Source organism: Larimichthys crocea, chromosome XIV, assembly GCF_000972845.2.
Source record: "Larimichthys crocea isolate SSNF chromosome XIV, L_crocea_2.0, whole genome shotgun sequence".
NCBI lineage: Eukaryota > Metazoa > Chordata > Actinopteri > Sciaenidae > Larimichthys > Larimichthys crocea.
In genome coordinates, this window is record NC_040024.1 from 2272018 (window position 1) to 2287455 (window position 15438).

Genomic DNA, 15438 nt, shown 5'->3' on the forward strand with positions numbered 1-15438 from the left:
ACCACAAGTCACCATTCCGGTTTGGTTGAGGCAACATGACAGTTATTTTCTCGTCTTTACTTGCTCTGCTCAGAGGAGAGGCAGGTGAAAAGCAGGCATGGAGAGACAGTTTAAACTGCGTCCAAATGACGCAGAATGTTTGTAATAGGCTACTATACTAGGCCAATACAAAACAAAAGGTGCCTCCTCCCATTAGAAAAAAACAAAGTAATTTCATTTCTAATGGGTTGATCGCAAACACCCTCAAAGATGAACAGCACAGAAACACTATGCCAGTAAATAGCAAGAAAAAAACAATCTGCCCACTTTTGGTCTCAGAATATTTAATGATTATATGTATAATGACATCATCAGTTGTACATCATTCCACATTACAATCTTTCTCTTCTTTATTGGTTACATGTTCAACAGGTTTTTGGGCGGTCGGATGTGTGCGAAACGTGACACAGAATTAATCTTTACAGACTTTATCTTCATATAATCAAACCACTTTCAGAAAATGATTATTATTAAGTCTCTTTGTGGTAGTTTACCCTAAGACTGGAGGTTTGCCACTCCCTATACAATTGTAACACTTTGGAGACAGGGCTGTCCTGGTATACCACTTCAAAGAGAGACAATGTCATTTAATAAGGAAGGTAAAGGTTCCACGGGTTTAGTATAAAAGCTCTATGCGTCATACAGGTATACGTCATACAGGTCTGTGTTATTTCTTCACCAGACCTCACCAAAGACACCATCACTGCCATCCTGTGGTGTGTAGGAAACACTGTGCCTATGCAAGAAGACATCTATCTTTCCAATGGCCTAAAAGAGGAAGTTAAATGCAGCAGGAGGTGCCACTTAACTATACACAAGATATGTAATGTCTATTTAATTTTTTATTTATAAGGATTACAATACAAAGCACCTGAAGCATCGCAATTATCAAAATGTATAAAAATATGTGCAGAGCGGTAGGAGCATCTTTTCTGTTTCTGCCTCATCCTTCTTAACTTCCTATAAATTATACAAGGACAGAAATGAACACTGGTGTACACAATCTCACATTCTCTCAAAATACAAGCAGGGAAAGATATGCAATATTTAAATACAAATCACTGAATCACTTCATCACGTCACTTCTTCATGCCAATAGTTTCATATGTGTCTTGGGCGTGAGGAGTCAGACCCTGGGAGGAAAGCAGAGGAAATGAAAATGAGCGTACACCACATTTATTCATCATTTAAGCAATCAGCTGTCATCGTTTACAGTGTCACAGCTCACCGTATAGATGCTCTCTTCGACAGGCTGTCGGAGGAAGAAAAGAAGGACATCAGATACAGGATAAATGTATGAAAAATACACATTGTGGCGCAATGCGATGTAAGGCTTGATGCGTTTCCTGGTGACCGGCTGCAGCAGGGCATCTATATGTGAACCATGTGTAAAGAGGAAGGTGAAGAAAAACAGCAAGAATCACACCTGCGCACATGCGTCTGTGTGTGTCACTGTACGCTATGCTGTGTGAAGTTTGTGGCTGCTGATAGGAAATAATAGACTAAAAAACAGCATGCTAAGAGCTCTATCTCTGCATGCTGCAGCATGTTAGTTTCAAATCTAGGAACATGCATACCATGATAACAAATGAACAAACGAGTATCAAAGCTGCTATATTCACTTATTTTTTCAATTCATGTCATTCAAATAGAAAATTACAAAAGAGGCTTTTTATTGTCTGCGATGGGAAAGCTTCTTTGGTGGTCTAAGGAAAATGAAACTTTCAGAGCAAACCAAATATGCTATTTTAACACACATAGGCAGCTGCCAGTGCGGGCACAGCTTAAAAACCACCAAAAAACAATAGACGTGTGGACATGGCATGTGCTAATTTCAAGTTTCAACTAAGTGGTGAGATTATTTTTGCTTCCAGATGACCTCAGTCTCTATTTTGTCACTGAAACTCCAGTGCGGTGAATGGCATGTGCCTCTGCTAAAACCTCTACATGCATTTAAGACTAGTTGCGATGAGTTTCAGTCACGAAAGTGTTACACATGTGTTCATTCTTACCTTCTTGGCCTTTGGTTTCCCAGCTTCAGCCTCCCGAGCATTCATGACCTGTAGAAGACAGTGTTAAATGAGCGGTAATTGAACGGCCTTACGGTAGTTTCACCAAACATTTCAAATTCTACATTGTATTTTTGTAACTCTTCAGTTCAGTTCAATGACCACAAGGATTTAGTATATCAGTACATCAGTGAAGATTGCACTACATGATTGTCAAGAGTAAAAAGCATGAAGCCCCAAGTTTCCTTTTTGTAGCATATATTATTCCCCATTACACTTATTTTACAAATATGCACAGGCGGAATAGGAGACAAAAAGTACATCAGTATAAGGTTGTATGTCTTTTGTTCCCTGCATGTTCTATTTTGCTGATGACACCCTATTTTACCTCGTTAATACCAGATTACTTTTAGTGATACTACATTCTTGCAGTGTGTTTGCAACCCATCAGAGGCATCAGACAGTGCAAGATAAAAGCTCCATTCCAATTCTATTCTTGCAAATTGCACTGCATATGTATTTGATATACATTTATACAAAACATCAGTTGTTTTCTATGTATGTTTCTGTAAAAGCAAATATACAGTGTGCAAACCTTGATTCTACAGTAGAGAGCTGTCAGGATGATGCCGTACAAAAACAGGATACCATCCAGCACGTAACAGATCTCCGGCTCTGCAAGAGCAGCTGAGGAACAGAAGAACACTTTGTTAGGTCAATAACAGCATTTACATATGCTGAAAATGTTGCAACTATTTCATCATTATAAGTAACTATGGCATCATCATTTCAGATCAGATAGGAAAGTACAAGCATGTAAGCAATGAAGAAAAAAAGAAAATCAAAGAAAATGGTATCCTGTGTGGCCCCTGTACATACAGAGCTTGAGTTGAGCTCTCATTAGATCAACGACTCAAAGAAACGTAAAATGGAATAAAAGTGAGGACAACGTTTTAAATGTCTTCAGATACATGGTTTTACGCTAAGACTTCTTCAGTCAAGGCCAAACCACTGGATCTACTGGACCACAGCAGCTGGTACTGATAGTAGAGGATATTCATAGTCCATAAATGTGGCAATGGCGAAAACCGCAATAAAGATAAAATCACCTGAGATTTTGAGTTTTGCAGTCTATTTGCAACCCGTCAGAGGCAAGCTGCAATGTACAGGAAGAACTTGTACAAAATGTAATACACAATACAATGCACTTTTAATAAAGGGTACTGGAATGAAAATCTAAAAAAAACTAAAAGTTTGTTATGCAGCTTTAATATGCGCGTTTTGTCTACTTAATCAAAGACTCCCATTGCAGAAGGTGTCTTACCTACTGGGAAGAATATGTTGCAAATTACAAGAAAACTCACAAAAGCACAGTGACATAGGGCACTACATTTTACATGTCAGACATTTATTAATATACAGCCAAGAATACATTGGCTTTAGGTAAGCAGTTTTTTTGATGTAGCAAAAAAAAATTAGGACTTTTCTTCTTTACCCCTCTTTTAAACCTTAATTCTATTTTTTTAAACAATTGATGCATAAAAAAAACTCTGTGAGCAAAGCGGATCATAAAATAATCAGCAGAAATAATAAATAATAAACAAACAGTGAATAGTTCTGTTTTCAGTTACTAACTGTGTCGCTCATTTCCTTCTGCTTTAATACGATGTGATCGCTTGACTTTAAAGTTACTTCTCCTTTATTCACCATTTAAAAATACACGGTTAGTGTGTGGTGCACACATTAACATTAATATTCAAGACTCATTTGTAATATCAGTAAATTAGTAAGTAAAATTCTGTAAAATTTTGTAAAATTTCAAAAGCGCAAATCAACATAACTTTAATACATTAAAAAAAAAGGTTAACTAACCAACTTATTGAACATTTAATCATTATTTTATAACTTTTCCTCAATACTTTTTATCATTGAACTTCCATATACATTTAATCAAACACATTTCGAACTTTAATCATTACATTAATCGCTATTTTTTAACCTAAACTGCTAAAAATGATTCTAGACCAGACTCCATCGGTGTGTTTGTTTCTTAATTTTCAGGTTCAGCAACTTACACACCGTTCAGTCAAATTTAAGTTGCAATAATAACATTTATTTTATTTATAGAGAATTTAGATGTGATTTGATCATCCGAGTTATTCACGCTGACCCAAAGCATTTTAACAACAAATCCATTATTTGGAGTATTTTAGTAAAACGTTTATTTTCTTATTTAGTTAGTTACAAGAACTGATGAAATCCTCAGACAGCAGAAGTCATTTTCTTTTTTCTTCCTTCCCTAATTTTCACCTCCTTTATAGATTCAAGGAAATGAACCATTTTGTTAAAAAAAAAAAAAAAAAAAACCTGCGATGATGAAACATGATTGTTTCCATAAAGAATAACAACCAAATAATGTCCGCTTTTCAGAGGAATTGTAATTTACTTTGACAACTAACTTTCTGTTGAAGTCATATTGACTGATATGGTTGGACATATCTGGGTGAAAATGTTAAATTCCTCCTTTCAGCCGTACATGTTACTCTTGCACGTCAGCCAGAGAGATGCAGTGTGTTATCTACACGAACATCTCTGGTTTCCGCATCTCAAGAATAACGTGGTTTTAGAAAAAAACAGCCTCCCAAAAAAAAGTCTCATTATTAAGGGTAATTAATATGTCAAGTATGTGCCCCTACACATTACCCAGCATGCAACTCACTCACAGGGGCTTTTTTTTAATACGTGGATCTGTTCACACTTGGTTTCTCACGACTCCAGACACTTAATATGATGCTATAACGATTAAGACTGTGTGATTTAGAACGTCTGCTGTGTCTATATGTAGTTCTATGTATTGCGATAGAGCGTCAATTATATTTTAAGAGTCCTTTCTCTTTTAAAATTGCATACAGCAGTTGGTTGTGATACCTTATACGCTGTAGACCACAGATGGTAGAAGTAGGTTGTGGCTTTCTATTAAAACTGAAATATCTCAGGTGCACATCTCTCACACACTGAATGATCCTGTTTGATTTTATGAGTTGTACAAGAAAATATTCATTGCAGTTGTTGACTGCTACAACATTTACTGTTTTATTATTAGCAACTAATCACTTTTTCCTTAGACTATTTTCTCGGTTAATTGATAAAAAACAGAAAAGTAATGAAAGCCATGAAGTGGCAACAAAATAAAAACATGAGTGAGACGTTGATATGATTATAGCATGAGAACAAGATACAGTTCCTCTCAAATATTGGTTAATTTGCCCACAAGACAAGAGAGGCAGCACAAGAAACCAGCCCTCCTCTTAGAAACGTGAAGCACGTCTGCTTCGAGCGCACAGCCACACGTTCTCAACTGTACAATTCAGGACTAAACTATAAAAATCAACCTTAACTTCACATTAATATCCTCATCATAATAACGCCTATGTTGAATGCTTAGAAAGGTTAACAAACCCAAATACGCATACAACTTACATCCAACCACAGATGTGCCAGATGTTTTTTCTAAAACATTCAGTGACTCTAAATAATTGTTTACGGCCTTGTTCTGTTACATCAGATTGGTCTCAGCCATGATTAACGGAGGCCCACAGTGAGCGAGGGGAGAAAACTATTAAAGTATTAACTTTACTCCAGTATTACGTGATCTTTTTAAAGCGAAATATGTTTATATTTCACTGTACAGTTAGTTTGTTTCATCTTGTTTCTTATATTTCCTCTATCATAGCCGGTTTCAAGTACAGTTATGTACATAGAATATTAATATACACCAATAAATACATTAATTGACAGCAGTTTAAAAGATCCGGAACCTGACACTAATAAACTGAACATATATATATTGGTGAGCGTGGGAAGCGGTTTAAAAAGAACGGTAGTTAAACAGTGCATAACAGCAGCAGTGCCTCTTGCCACAAGTAACAAGAAGTGCCAGGGTCAGCTTCTCTTTTCACAGGAACTGTCGTGTGGTGACTACATTTCTGCTTCCTACACTGAGTGGAATAAGGCCAAATGTCAGTAAATCTCACAGCTCGAAATAAACACATACCCGTCCGCCAACACCAAGTAGTATTTTTTATTTTTTTTTGTTTTTATGTATTTTACAGAGAAGTGTTTAATCTGATCTAATGAACCCACCCTCATCACAGTTAAACATTTAAGTCCACAGCACAGCAGTTCAGTCACAGTCTGTCTGAATTAGGTTGTTTCTTGTTTTCGTCCTAAATTAACAAGTCATTACTGTGAGGCCTTTAGACATTAAACCACGCTTTCAACCCAGAGCAGTATATAAACTTTAAGTAACATCCCAACTTAATGTCACAACTCACCAGCTCTCCCAAAAGTCATTGACAGAGGAATCACCAGCAGTAACGGGCTCCTGCCCCCCATGGCCATAAGAAAACAGACTCAACGCGGACAACCGGGCTCCTTCAGCAAACAGCAACACGACGAATTGTGGGTGGGTTTTTTTTCTCTTTCTGATAAAACACTTGAATGTTGCATACCTCACAGCCAAGAGGGGAAGTTGTGGTCTGAGCTCTAAGTCCATTTGTCTCAGATCTCATCAGACCACTCCCCCTTTAACACCAAACCAGAGGAAGGACATACAATCGAGTCTCTGGTCTCCGCTGTCATGTTTTAATACTTGATTTTCAGACAAGTCAAGGAAATGGGGCATTTGAAAAAATAAATATATAAATAAATAAAAGCATTGCTGATCTAATACATGAGTCTACTCCAAAATGAAAAACACAACTCACTACTTTCCTGTTCGGTCATAAAATATTTATTAGGTTTATTTGGACATTGTACATCAGTGATTATGAGCAGAGTTGTCTGTCAAAAGCTCACTACAGCGAAACAGGAAGAGAGCCTGACAAACAGATGTGAGGAGGACAGAATGAATGCTCCTCTTCAGGGGGTGAAAACTACACATTAGCAGCAATGCGTTAACGGTCAACCTCGCCAAACACTATGTCCTGGGTACCTGTCAGAAGAAGACAGAAAAAGAAGAAGAAAAAAAAAGGTTCAGTACAACTTACTTACATACAAGAACTCAGGGGTGATTTATGGCCTTCAAAAATAATCACTTTCTTACCAATAATGGCCACCACATCAGCAAGCATGTGTCCTTTGGCCATTCTATCCAGACCAGCCTGCAAAAAAGAAAACACGAATTAACATTCAGAAAGACCAGCCACCACTATTAAGGGCAGATGAGCTCATATAAAAGTGAATATTAATAATTCATGAGATTATAGCCTAAGGTCAATGCACCAACTACTCTAATAGTTTGTTTATGGAACTTTAAAAGACATTTCTAGCCTAGAAGACCAAATTCAAATGACTACGTTAAACTGCGCTTCATGTACCCATGAGCGAGGAGATGAACAGGAAGGAAGAGGAGGAGGGGTAGGTCCTGTACGCTTTTAAAAATGGTTCTATAGTACTTTATAAAATGTACTTAATGAAGCTAAAGCAGCCTTAAGGACAACCGTTAAATGTGCTGAATAATTAATACCCGGTGTGTTTAATATTTCAGTGTCTTGTGGAGTTTTAAGTGCGCACCAAGTGAGCGAATCCAGGAGCTTTGATCTTGCAGCGGTATGGTCTGCTGGAGCCGTCTGATACTAGATAAACACCGAACTCTCCCTGCAAGCGACACACAAACACAAATACACACAAGAAGAAAAGAAACACTTTTAAAGAAACACACAAAAAAAAGTGCAATTTTTGTTTGTTTGGTTCAAACTGCAAAAAGGTTTTCAGACAATTCTACACGAGTCGTCTCACCTTGGGTGCCTCCACGGCTGTGTATGTGACCCCTGGGGGGACCTGGTAGCCCTCTGTGTACAGTTTAAAGTGGTGGATCAGAGACTCCATGGACATCTAGGACAAGGAGCACATAAACGTCTAATGTCAGCTGCTGTTTTGATCGAGAGATTCAGAGGAAGTTGACCACGTGAATGTTGGCTGAAAGCTCTGAGGTGAACTAAAGGTGAACAGGAGCCTCGGGGGGGCAGCGAACCAAAGTGGATTTTAAAGTAGAACTGGCCCAGTTCTATAATGATGTGCAGTGTGAAGACAAATTAGTGATAGACTGTATTTTAACTAAGAAGTGATAACGTGCAGGGGAAAACCCAGAGCAGAAAATGGTACAGCATTTTAAAGATTTAACAGCCTGCAGGCGTTTTACACTTGTCTCACAGACTGAGAAGAAAAGAGGAAGGTTCTCTGCTCAGCTTACCTTCATCTCAGACCTCTTGGGTGGGGCAACCTTTGCGTCATCCACCTTAATCTCTCCTTCTGGCATCTTGTTGAGGGCCTGGAGCATGATCCTCAGGGACTGTCTCATCTCCTCCACTCTGCACAGATATCTGGATCACACAGACACAGACAGACAAAATGGTGGTAAGCTGCTGATATCAGTGCATCAGTAAATCAGCTATGATCAGTTTGAGTCATTCTGTGAAGATCAGTGGTGAGGAGTTCATCACATAAACATCACGTCTGTGCATCTGGATTTTTTCACAGTCTCTCTCTGAGCAAAGATCTTTTGATTACTGGGTTACTGCCTGTCCAGAATCTGATCTTTAACCAGCAGCATTAAGCTTACACAAATTATATAGAAATTATGATTTATTTACAAGAGAGTTCAATGTCTAAATAATGTGTGGTTCGATCATGATTTTAACTGAAGAAAAAATACACAGACAACAGCAGAGATATCTCTGTCAGTCATAAACACCTGAGACTAGTTTGGCAAGTAAGTAGCATGGACTGACCCTTCAGAAATGGCTGTCAGTCACATGTGACATAGAAATAAAGACTACGGACTTCTTTCATGCTCACCAGTTCAAGTTAGGCGTTTCCTTTAGTGTATCAAAATTGGCACAAGAGGAAATGATCTCATGTCACAAGTCGCAGCGCGCAATGTTGCAAAGAGGGAAAATTGGCCAAAACGAAACTAAAAGACCTGGTTAAATAATAATAAGTACAGCGTTTGATAATCTTGTACCTGTCGTAGCAGTCTCCTCTGATTCCAATAGGCACGTCAAACTCCACTTCGTCATACTTGTCGTAAGGCTGGGACTTCCTCAGGTCCCATTTGATGCCCGACCCTCGCAGCATCACTCCACTGGAGACAGATCACAGTTTAGACGCATTTCTGCCAATCAAACATTGCTTTTGTATTCTGAACAGCTTCCTAAATGAATTCAGTCTGCTATGGAACATATTTTTTAATATCTCCACGAACATAGTAGTTTTTTTTATTTTGTAAAAACAGGGAATTATTTTGCTTTTATCAGTGGCTACCTGAAGCCGTAGTTGAGGGCTTCCTCAGCAGTCACCACCCCGATGTCCACAGTACGATTCTTCCAGATACGATTGTTGGTCAACATCTGCATAGGGAAAAGAACAAGAGATATGAATATTTAGACAGATCGTCACCACATCTTCATCATGTTAAGAGTTTGTGGAGATTCAAACGGCCTCTCACCTCTTCTACTTCATCGATTCTGATGGAGAAATTCTTGCACCACTCGTAGATGTCGTCCATCAGGCCGAGGGGCATATCCTAGAACGCAGTTAAGATCGTTAACACTACATCGATTCTGTTCATGTTTTATCATAATCTGACTGGTGACATGATGTGTGTGTGTCACATGCTAAATCTTGTTGTTGTCTCAGCGTTGGGAAATATATATATATATATATATTATATAATATATATATATATATATATATTATTAAAAAGTTATGAGCTCTTACCTGATGTACACCACCAGGTCTGACGTATGCGGCGTGCATTCTGGCTCCAGACACTCGCTCATAAAACTCAAACATCTGAGAGGAAACAAGCATCAAAATAGTCATGACGACTAAACCTACAACAGAACATTAGCTGAATATTTCATTCTGAATGTTTTACAAGTCACTTCCTGTGTAATGTGACAAAGCTCTAACTGCTGCTTTGCATTATGAAAAAAGTGCTACCTTCACGAATGTTAGAATATTCTGATTGAAGAGGACTCAGCACCTCTATGAAACGGTTTGAGTTGTACTGCGTTCTTCTGAGAGGCGTTCATATATTTACTCTGGGCTAGTTGACATCATAAAGGACTGAGCATGACATGCTGCAGAGGAAGCCGAGCCCCTGACCTTCTCTCTCTCCTCGAACATCCAGAAGAAGGGGGTCATGGCGCCGATGTCGAGGGCGTGCGTGGTGATGGCCATGATGTGGTTCAGGATGCGGGTCAACTCTCCGTACAGAACTGCGGACACAACACAGAATCCATCTAACCATTTAAAGCTGAAGGGATACGTCACAGCTGATGTGCTGAGTTGTTGACACGCTCACAAAGGCTAGGCTTGTGTGAAATTCTGATGCAGCATTCCACCACACAAGTCATCATTTATTAAAGATTCTAAATTATACAAGTAACAGCTTTATGTGATTCAATACTTCAAAATAAAATGCACTATGAAAGTCTGCCAGACAAATAAAGACCTCTCTAAAAACATATTTAAAACATTCCAAGGTACTAAAAAGTCATCTCATTTCAATCTTTTGCATAATTTGCATAAGCCCAGCTGTACGCTGTACCTCTGATCCACTGTGCACGGGGTGGAGCTTGGATATTGAGCAGCTTCTCCACAGCCAGAGAGTAGGCCTCCTCATTGCACATCATAGACACATAGTCCAGGCGGTCGAAGTAGGGCAGAGCCTGCAGTACAAAAAGACGAGGAACTCATGCTTAAAGATCCATTTCAATCAGCTTTGACTCATTCTGTTGACAACAACAGTTTCATTCAGTCATTTCAAGAGAGGGGGTGAGGTGTCCCTCTGCTCTGGCACAATCCAGTGTTTTGAACACAACCAAAGTGTTGTGCAATATGTTGTGTTGCAATTTACTGGTGTGTCCCTTCAACACACCACAAGTTCTGCCTTTCTCAGCTTGGTTAAAACCAACAGGAGCAGAGCTGCTGATTCTACACTTCCTGCTTTCGAAAACGGTCTACACATATACACATACATACACACACACACACACACACACACACACACACACACACACAGTATGACTGTACGGGTGCATGACTATTTACAGATACTGAAAGTGGTCCAGTACCTGCAGATAGGTCTTGTACTCAATAAGTTTCTCTGTGCCACGGTGAAGCAGTCCGATGTGGGGGTCGCACTTTTTGACGGACTCTCCGCTGAGCTCCAGGACGAGACGTAGCACGCCGTGAGCTGCAGGATGCTGGGGACCGAAGTTGATGGTCAGGTTGGACACATCCTTCTCTGCAGGAGGATCTTTGTCTGCAAAACAATACAAGCAGGCTCAGGTGACGTAAAACATTTAGTGAAATGAATGGGTAATGCATCAGGATTGGATTTTCTAATCAAAATTTAAAAAAACAGGAATTGAAGCTTATCCCAGTCAACAAGTGAAACTGATGAAGTCTGAGTCCTATTCATGGTGAAAAATAAGTGTGAGCAGATGTGTACTGCTAATCTGCACCTCTTTCTCACACACACCAGAGGCCAAATCCCAACAAACAGGTCTGATTTGGAACAATGTGTAATCTGCAACAATAAACCCACAGAGTGATCTGCACGATTTAACACCCAAGTCTTAAATCCAGCATGCCATGTAAGTTTTTATCACCAGGGCTCGTCTCTGCTTAACACAAAGGTTGGCAACACCAGGGACAACACTGGAAATAAGTCAAGGCCCTTATCGTTCTATCCCCGACAGACCTATATATTTATGAATATATTAGATTGTTGTCAGCTTCACAGTGCATTGGCAAACCGACATTTTACATTCACCTTTTGATTTAAAGCAATAAAAGGTTAAACATAAACAATAATTAATGGAAAACATTAATCATTTAACTAGTCGACCTAAAAGTGTGACTGTGTGTGTGTGTGTGTGTGTGTGTGTGTGTGTATGTGTATGTGTATGTGTGTGTGTGGTACCATTCCATGGGGGTGGGCTCCATTTCTCATTCAAAGCAGTGGGGTACATCACCGCCCCGGCAAACTGCTCCGTGTACTCCACATCTGGCTGCCATTGTTTCTGCCTGTGAGAAACATTCATATATTTACATATATTTTATATTCTTCACACCGAGGTCAGGCACGGTAGCAGGCCAATTGTTTTGTTTGTTTTGAGCTAACGCAAAGTATCGACGGGACGCCAAACTAAAAAGGTTCGGCGTGTGTCCCCTCTCTCTCGGCCTGCTTGCAAGTTGCCACAGAGGCTTTAATCTCATTTCGTTAACGCTGTTGACTGAAGTGTGATGTGTAGAGCAGAGATCACGATGTGTAGAGCAGAGATTGCGACGTGTAGAGCAGAAATCGCGACGTGTAGAACGTGTAGAGCACAGATCACAGATGGCGACGTGTAGAGCACAGATCACAGATCGCGACGTGTAGAGCACAGATCACAGATCGCGACGTGTAGAGCACAGATCACAGATCGCGACGTGTAGAGCACAGATCACAGATCGCGACGTGTAGAGCACAGATCGCGACGTGTAGAGCACAGATCGCGACGTGTAGAGCACAGATCACAGATCGCGACGTGTAGAGCACAGATCACAGATCGCGACGTGTAGAGCACAGATCACAGATCGCGACGTGTAGAGCACAGATCACAGATCGCGACGTGTAGAGCACAGATCACAGATCGCGACGTGTAGAGCACAGATCACAGATCGCGACGTGTAGAGCACAGATCACAGATCGCGACGTGTAGAGCACAGATCACAGATCGCGACGTGTAGAGCACAGATCGCGACGTGTAGAGCGTGTAGAGCACAGATCGCGACGTGTAGAGCGCAGAGCACAGATCGCGACGTGTAGAGCGCAGATCGCGACGTGTAGAGCACAGATCGTGACGTGTAGAGCACAGATCGTGACGTGTAGAGCACAGATCGTGACATGTAGAGCACAGATCGTGACATGTAGAGCACAGATCGCGACGTGTAGAGCACAGATCGTGACATGTAGAGCACAGATCGCGATGTGTAGAACGTGTAGAGCACAGATCGTGATGTGTAGAGCACAGATCGTGACGTGTAGAGCACAGATCGCGATGTGTAGAACGTGTAGAGCACAGATCGCGATATGTAGAGCAGAGATCGTGACGTGTAGAACGTGTAGAGCACAGATCGCGATATGTAGAGCACAGATCGCGACGTGTAGAGCACAGATCGCGCTAGGATGACAAAATATTCGTAGCAGTGCCAGTTGTAAACAACATTAACAACATAAAAATGACCAACTCAATGAACTGCACACGTCCTGTATGACAACATGTCAATAACAACTCAAGATCATTTCCTGAAAGTAAGAGTGTAAGTTGATTTTAAAGACTGGTAGTAGTTTATAAAGGACGTACTGTCTTCATTTGATGCCATTTGCATTAAAGATCTTGAATTGAGCTCTTCACACGTGTTTATTGAAGTGTCACTCACATCCTTTCAGCCAGACACGGATCAGTTCTGCTTGTAACTGTTGCATAATAAGTTAAACACTTGACACAGAGTGTCACACAGGCACAGAGTGGTAAACACTGACACACTCCGGCTCATCACAGGCTAACACTCTGACTCCAGCAGCAGAGCTGAGCTATGCTACAACACACGGCAGCTTTGAGGCCGACATGTTTTATCACCTCAACTCTTACATGTCCGCTTGGTAAAGACGTCCTCCATTCAGAAGGAAAGTACACTTCACGTCGTGACCCCGGTGTTTTAAGAAGAGAGAGAGTCGGCTTATTTAGCGTGCGGCTAACGTTAGCTCCGCAGTGTGCATATTCATGTGGAGCTCAGGCTAACGCGGCTGCTAACACGGCGTCTTGGTTTGTTTGTCCGCTCACCTGTTTTGCAGGACAGTGCAGCCGGGGCTCAGCAAATTATTGTTCAATATTAATTTGGTTGAAGGACGTCCGAGTTTACTGAGCGACCTCAACATCGTGGCAGCCATCTTGGCTGTCGGACAACCTCTGGCCAATGACGCAGGACGCGTTTTTCTTCTGTTGCGTCAGAGGCACGTTATGAGCGTAAGGTGCGTGTGTCTGCCCCCTGTCGGCCACATGTGTCTGCACACATAAAATACTGTACTGTAGGACTTCAACCTTTGGCAGCCCAAGGACGAGAACAGGGACCCCCACATGTTAAGCATCCGCCTAAATAATATAATAATATAATAATAAGAATATAATAATATATAATAAATAATAATATAATATATATTATATTCACCTTTTTATTCAACTTTCAACATATTTATATACTGTGTTTTATCATTATTATTATTATGTGTTCTGATTGATTAAAACGTTCATGCACAATGGAATATTTATAATGACACAAATAGATAATAATTATAATGTAATGTATATTTATGCTTGCAGTTTACCAAGTTATCTTTTTTTTTGTTTATATTTTATTCCACAAATTATGACAAATTGGAGACTCCCTGCAGTACCTCTAAATTTTGTGTGCAGGGTTTGTTTTTGTTTTTAAATCGTTATTATAATATAAAAATACTTTATATTAGAAATCTATATGTACTACAATAATGTAAATATTGGAATTATCATATCTATCATATCTATCATATCATTCATATCATATCATATCATATCATATTCTCTTATAGATACAGTTTGAAATGGCTACAGTATAAATAGACAACACAGTATAAGAGAAGGAGGAACATAGCTCAATCTGTGTTAAATATCAAAAAATGATACATGTAACTCTCTCTGTACCTCCTCCCAGTGTCACATAATGAGTCACCTCTCCTGACAGAGGGTGTTATCATAAGTGTTACGCAGTAGTAGCGTAGTAGTGTGGTCCTTTTTATAAACAGAGTTGCAGGAGCCGCCGACTGACAAGTTCTGTTGTTTGACCACTGGTTGTGCAGGGGTGTGAACTGTTCTCCATCTGTTGGAACTTTATGGAGCTCCTTCTTTCTACCCAGCTCCACCTCCTGTGCAAACCTCAAGATTAGAGTCTGCTGTCCCTTCCTGTATACAGCTTCAGTGTATTAATATATTAATTATATAATATAATATCATATAATTATAATATAATATAATATATATATATAATATAATATAATTAAAAGAACCTGCCCAGTCATTTAAATGTCACCAGTTTTCACTGTTTACTACACTGTTGCCCATAAAGTTGTGATAATTTTGTTTTTAATTTTTACTGTGATATGTTTGTAAGATACACTTTACCTATCAAGAATAAATCACATTGTCACGATCATTTCATGACAAGAGGTAAAAATATTTGATTCCAACTTTGCAGGCAACGGTGTATTTGGAACCCCATGGGGAAAATCAATCAGTAA

The 15438-nt window shown here is 39.7% G+C and overlaps 2 protein-coding genes across 2 annotated transcripts; both read right to left on the reverse strand.

Moving 5' to 3' along the window:
* Nucleotides 1-306: 306 nt before the first annotated feature.
* Nucleotides 307-6576, reverse strand: fcer1g (Fc epsilon receptor IgFc epsilon receptor Ig). The gene is made up of 5 exons (XM_019273452.2): nt 6383-6576; nt 2644-2735; nt 2052-2099; nt 1268-1291; nt 307-1172 (listed from the first exon to the last, which is right to left on the reverse strand). The coding sequence occupies exons 1-5, from the start codon at nt 6447-6449 to the stop codon at nt 1119-1121; spliced, it is 285 nt and encodes a 94-aa protein (XP_019128997.2). The 5' UTR covers nt 6450-6576; the 3' UTR covers nt 307-1118.
* Nucleotides 6577-6817: 241 nt separating this feature from the next.
* On the reverse strand, nt 6818-14105 carry ndufs2 (NADH:ubiquinone oxidoreductase core subunit S2). Its single transcript, XM_019273447.2, has 14 exons — nt 13949-14105; nt 12043-12146; nt 11189-11379; nt 10663-10783; nt 10218-10330; nt 9828-9902; nt 9556-9633; nt 9372-9457; nt 9073-9192; nt 8302-8431; nt 7848-7943; nt 7623-7706; nt 7153-7210; nt 6818-7041 (listed from the first exon to the last, which is right to left on the reverse strand). The coding sequence occupies exons 1-14, from the start codon at nt 14053-14055 to the stop codon at nt 7004-7006; spliced, it is 1401 nt and encodes a 466-aa protein (XP_019128992.1). The 5' UTR covers nt 14056-14105; the 3' UTR covers nt 6818-7003.
* Nucleotides 14106-15438: the final 1333 nt, after the last annotated feature.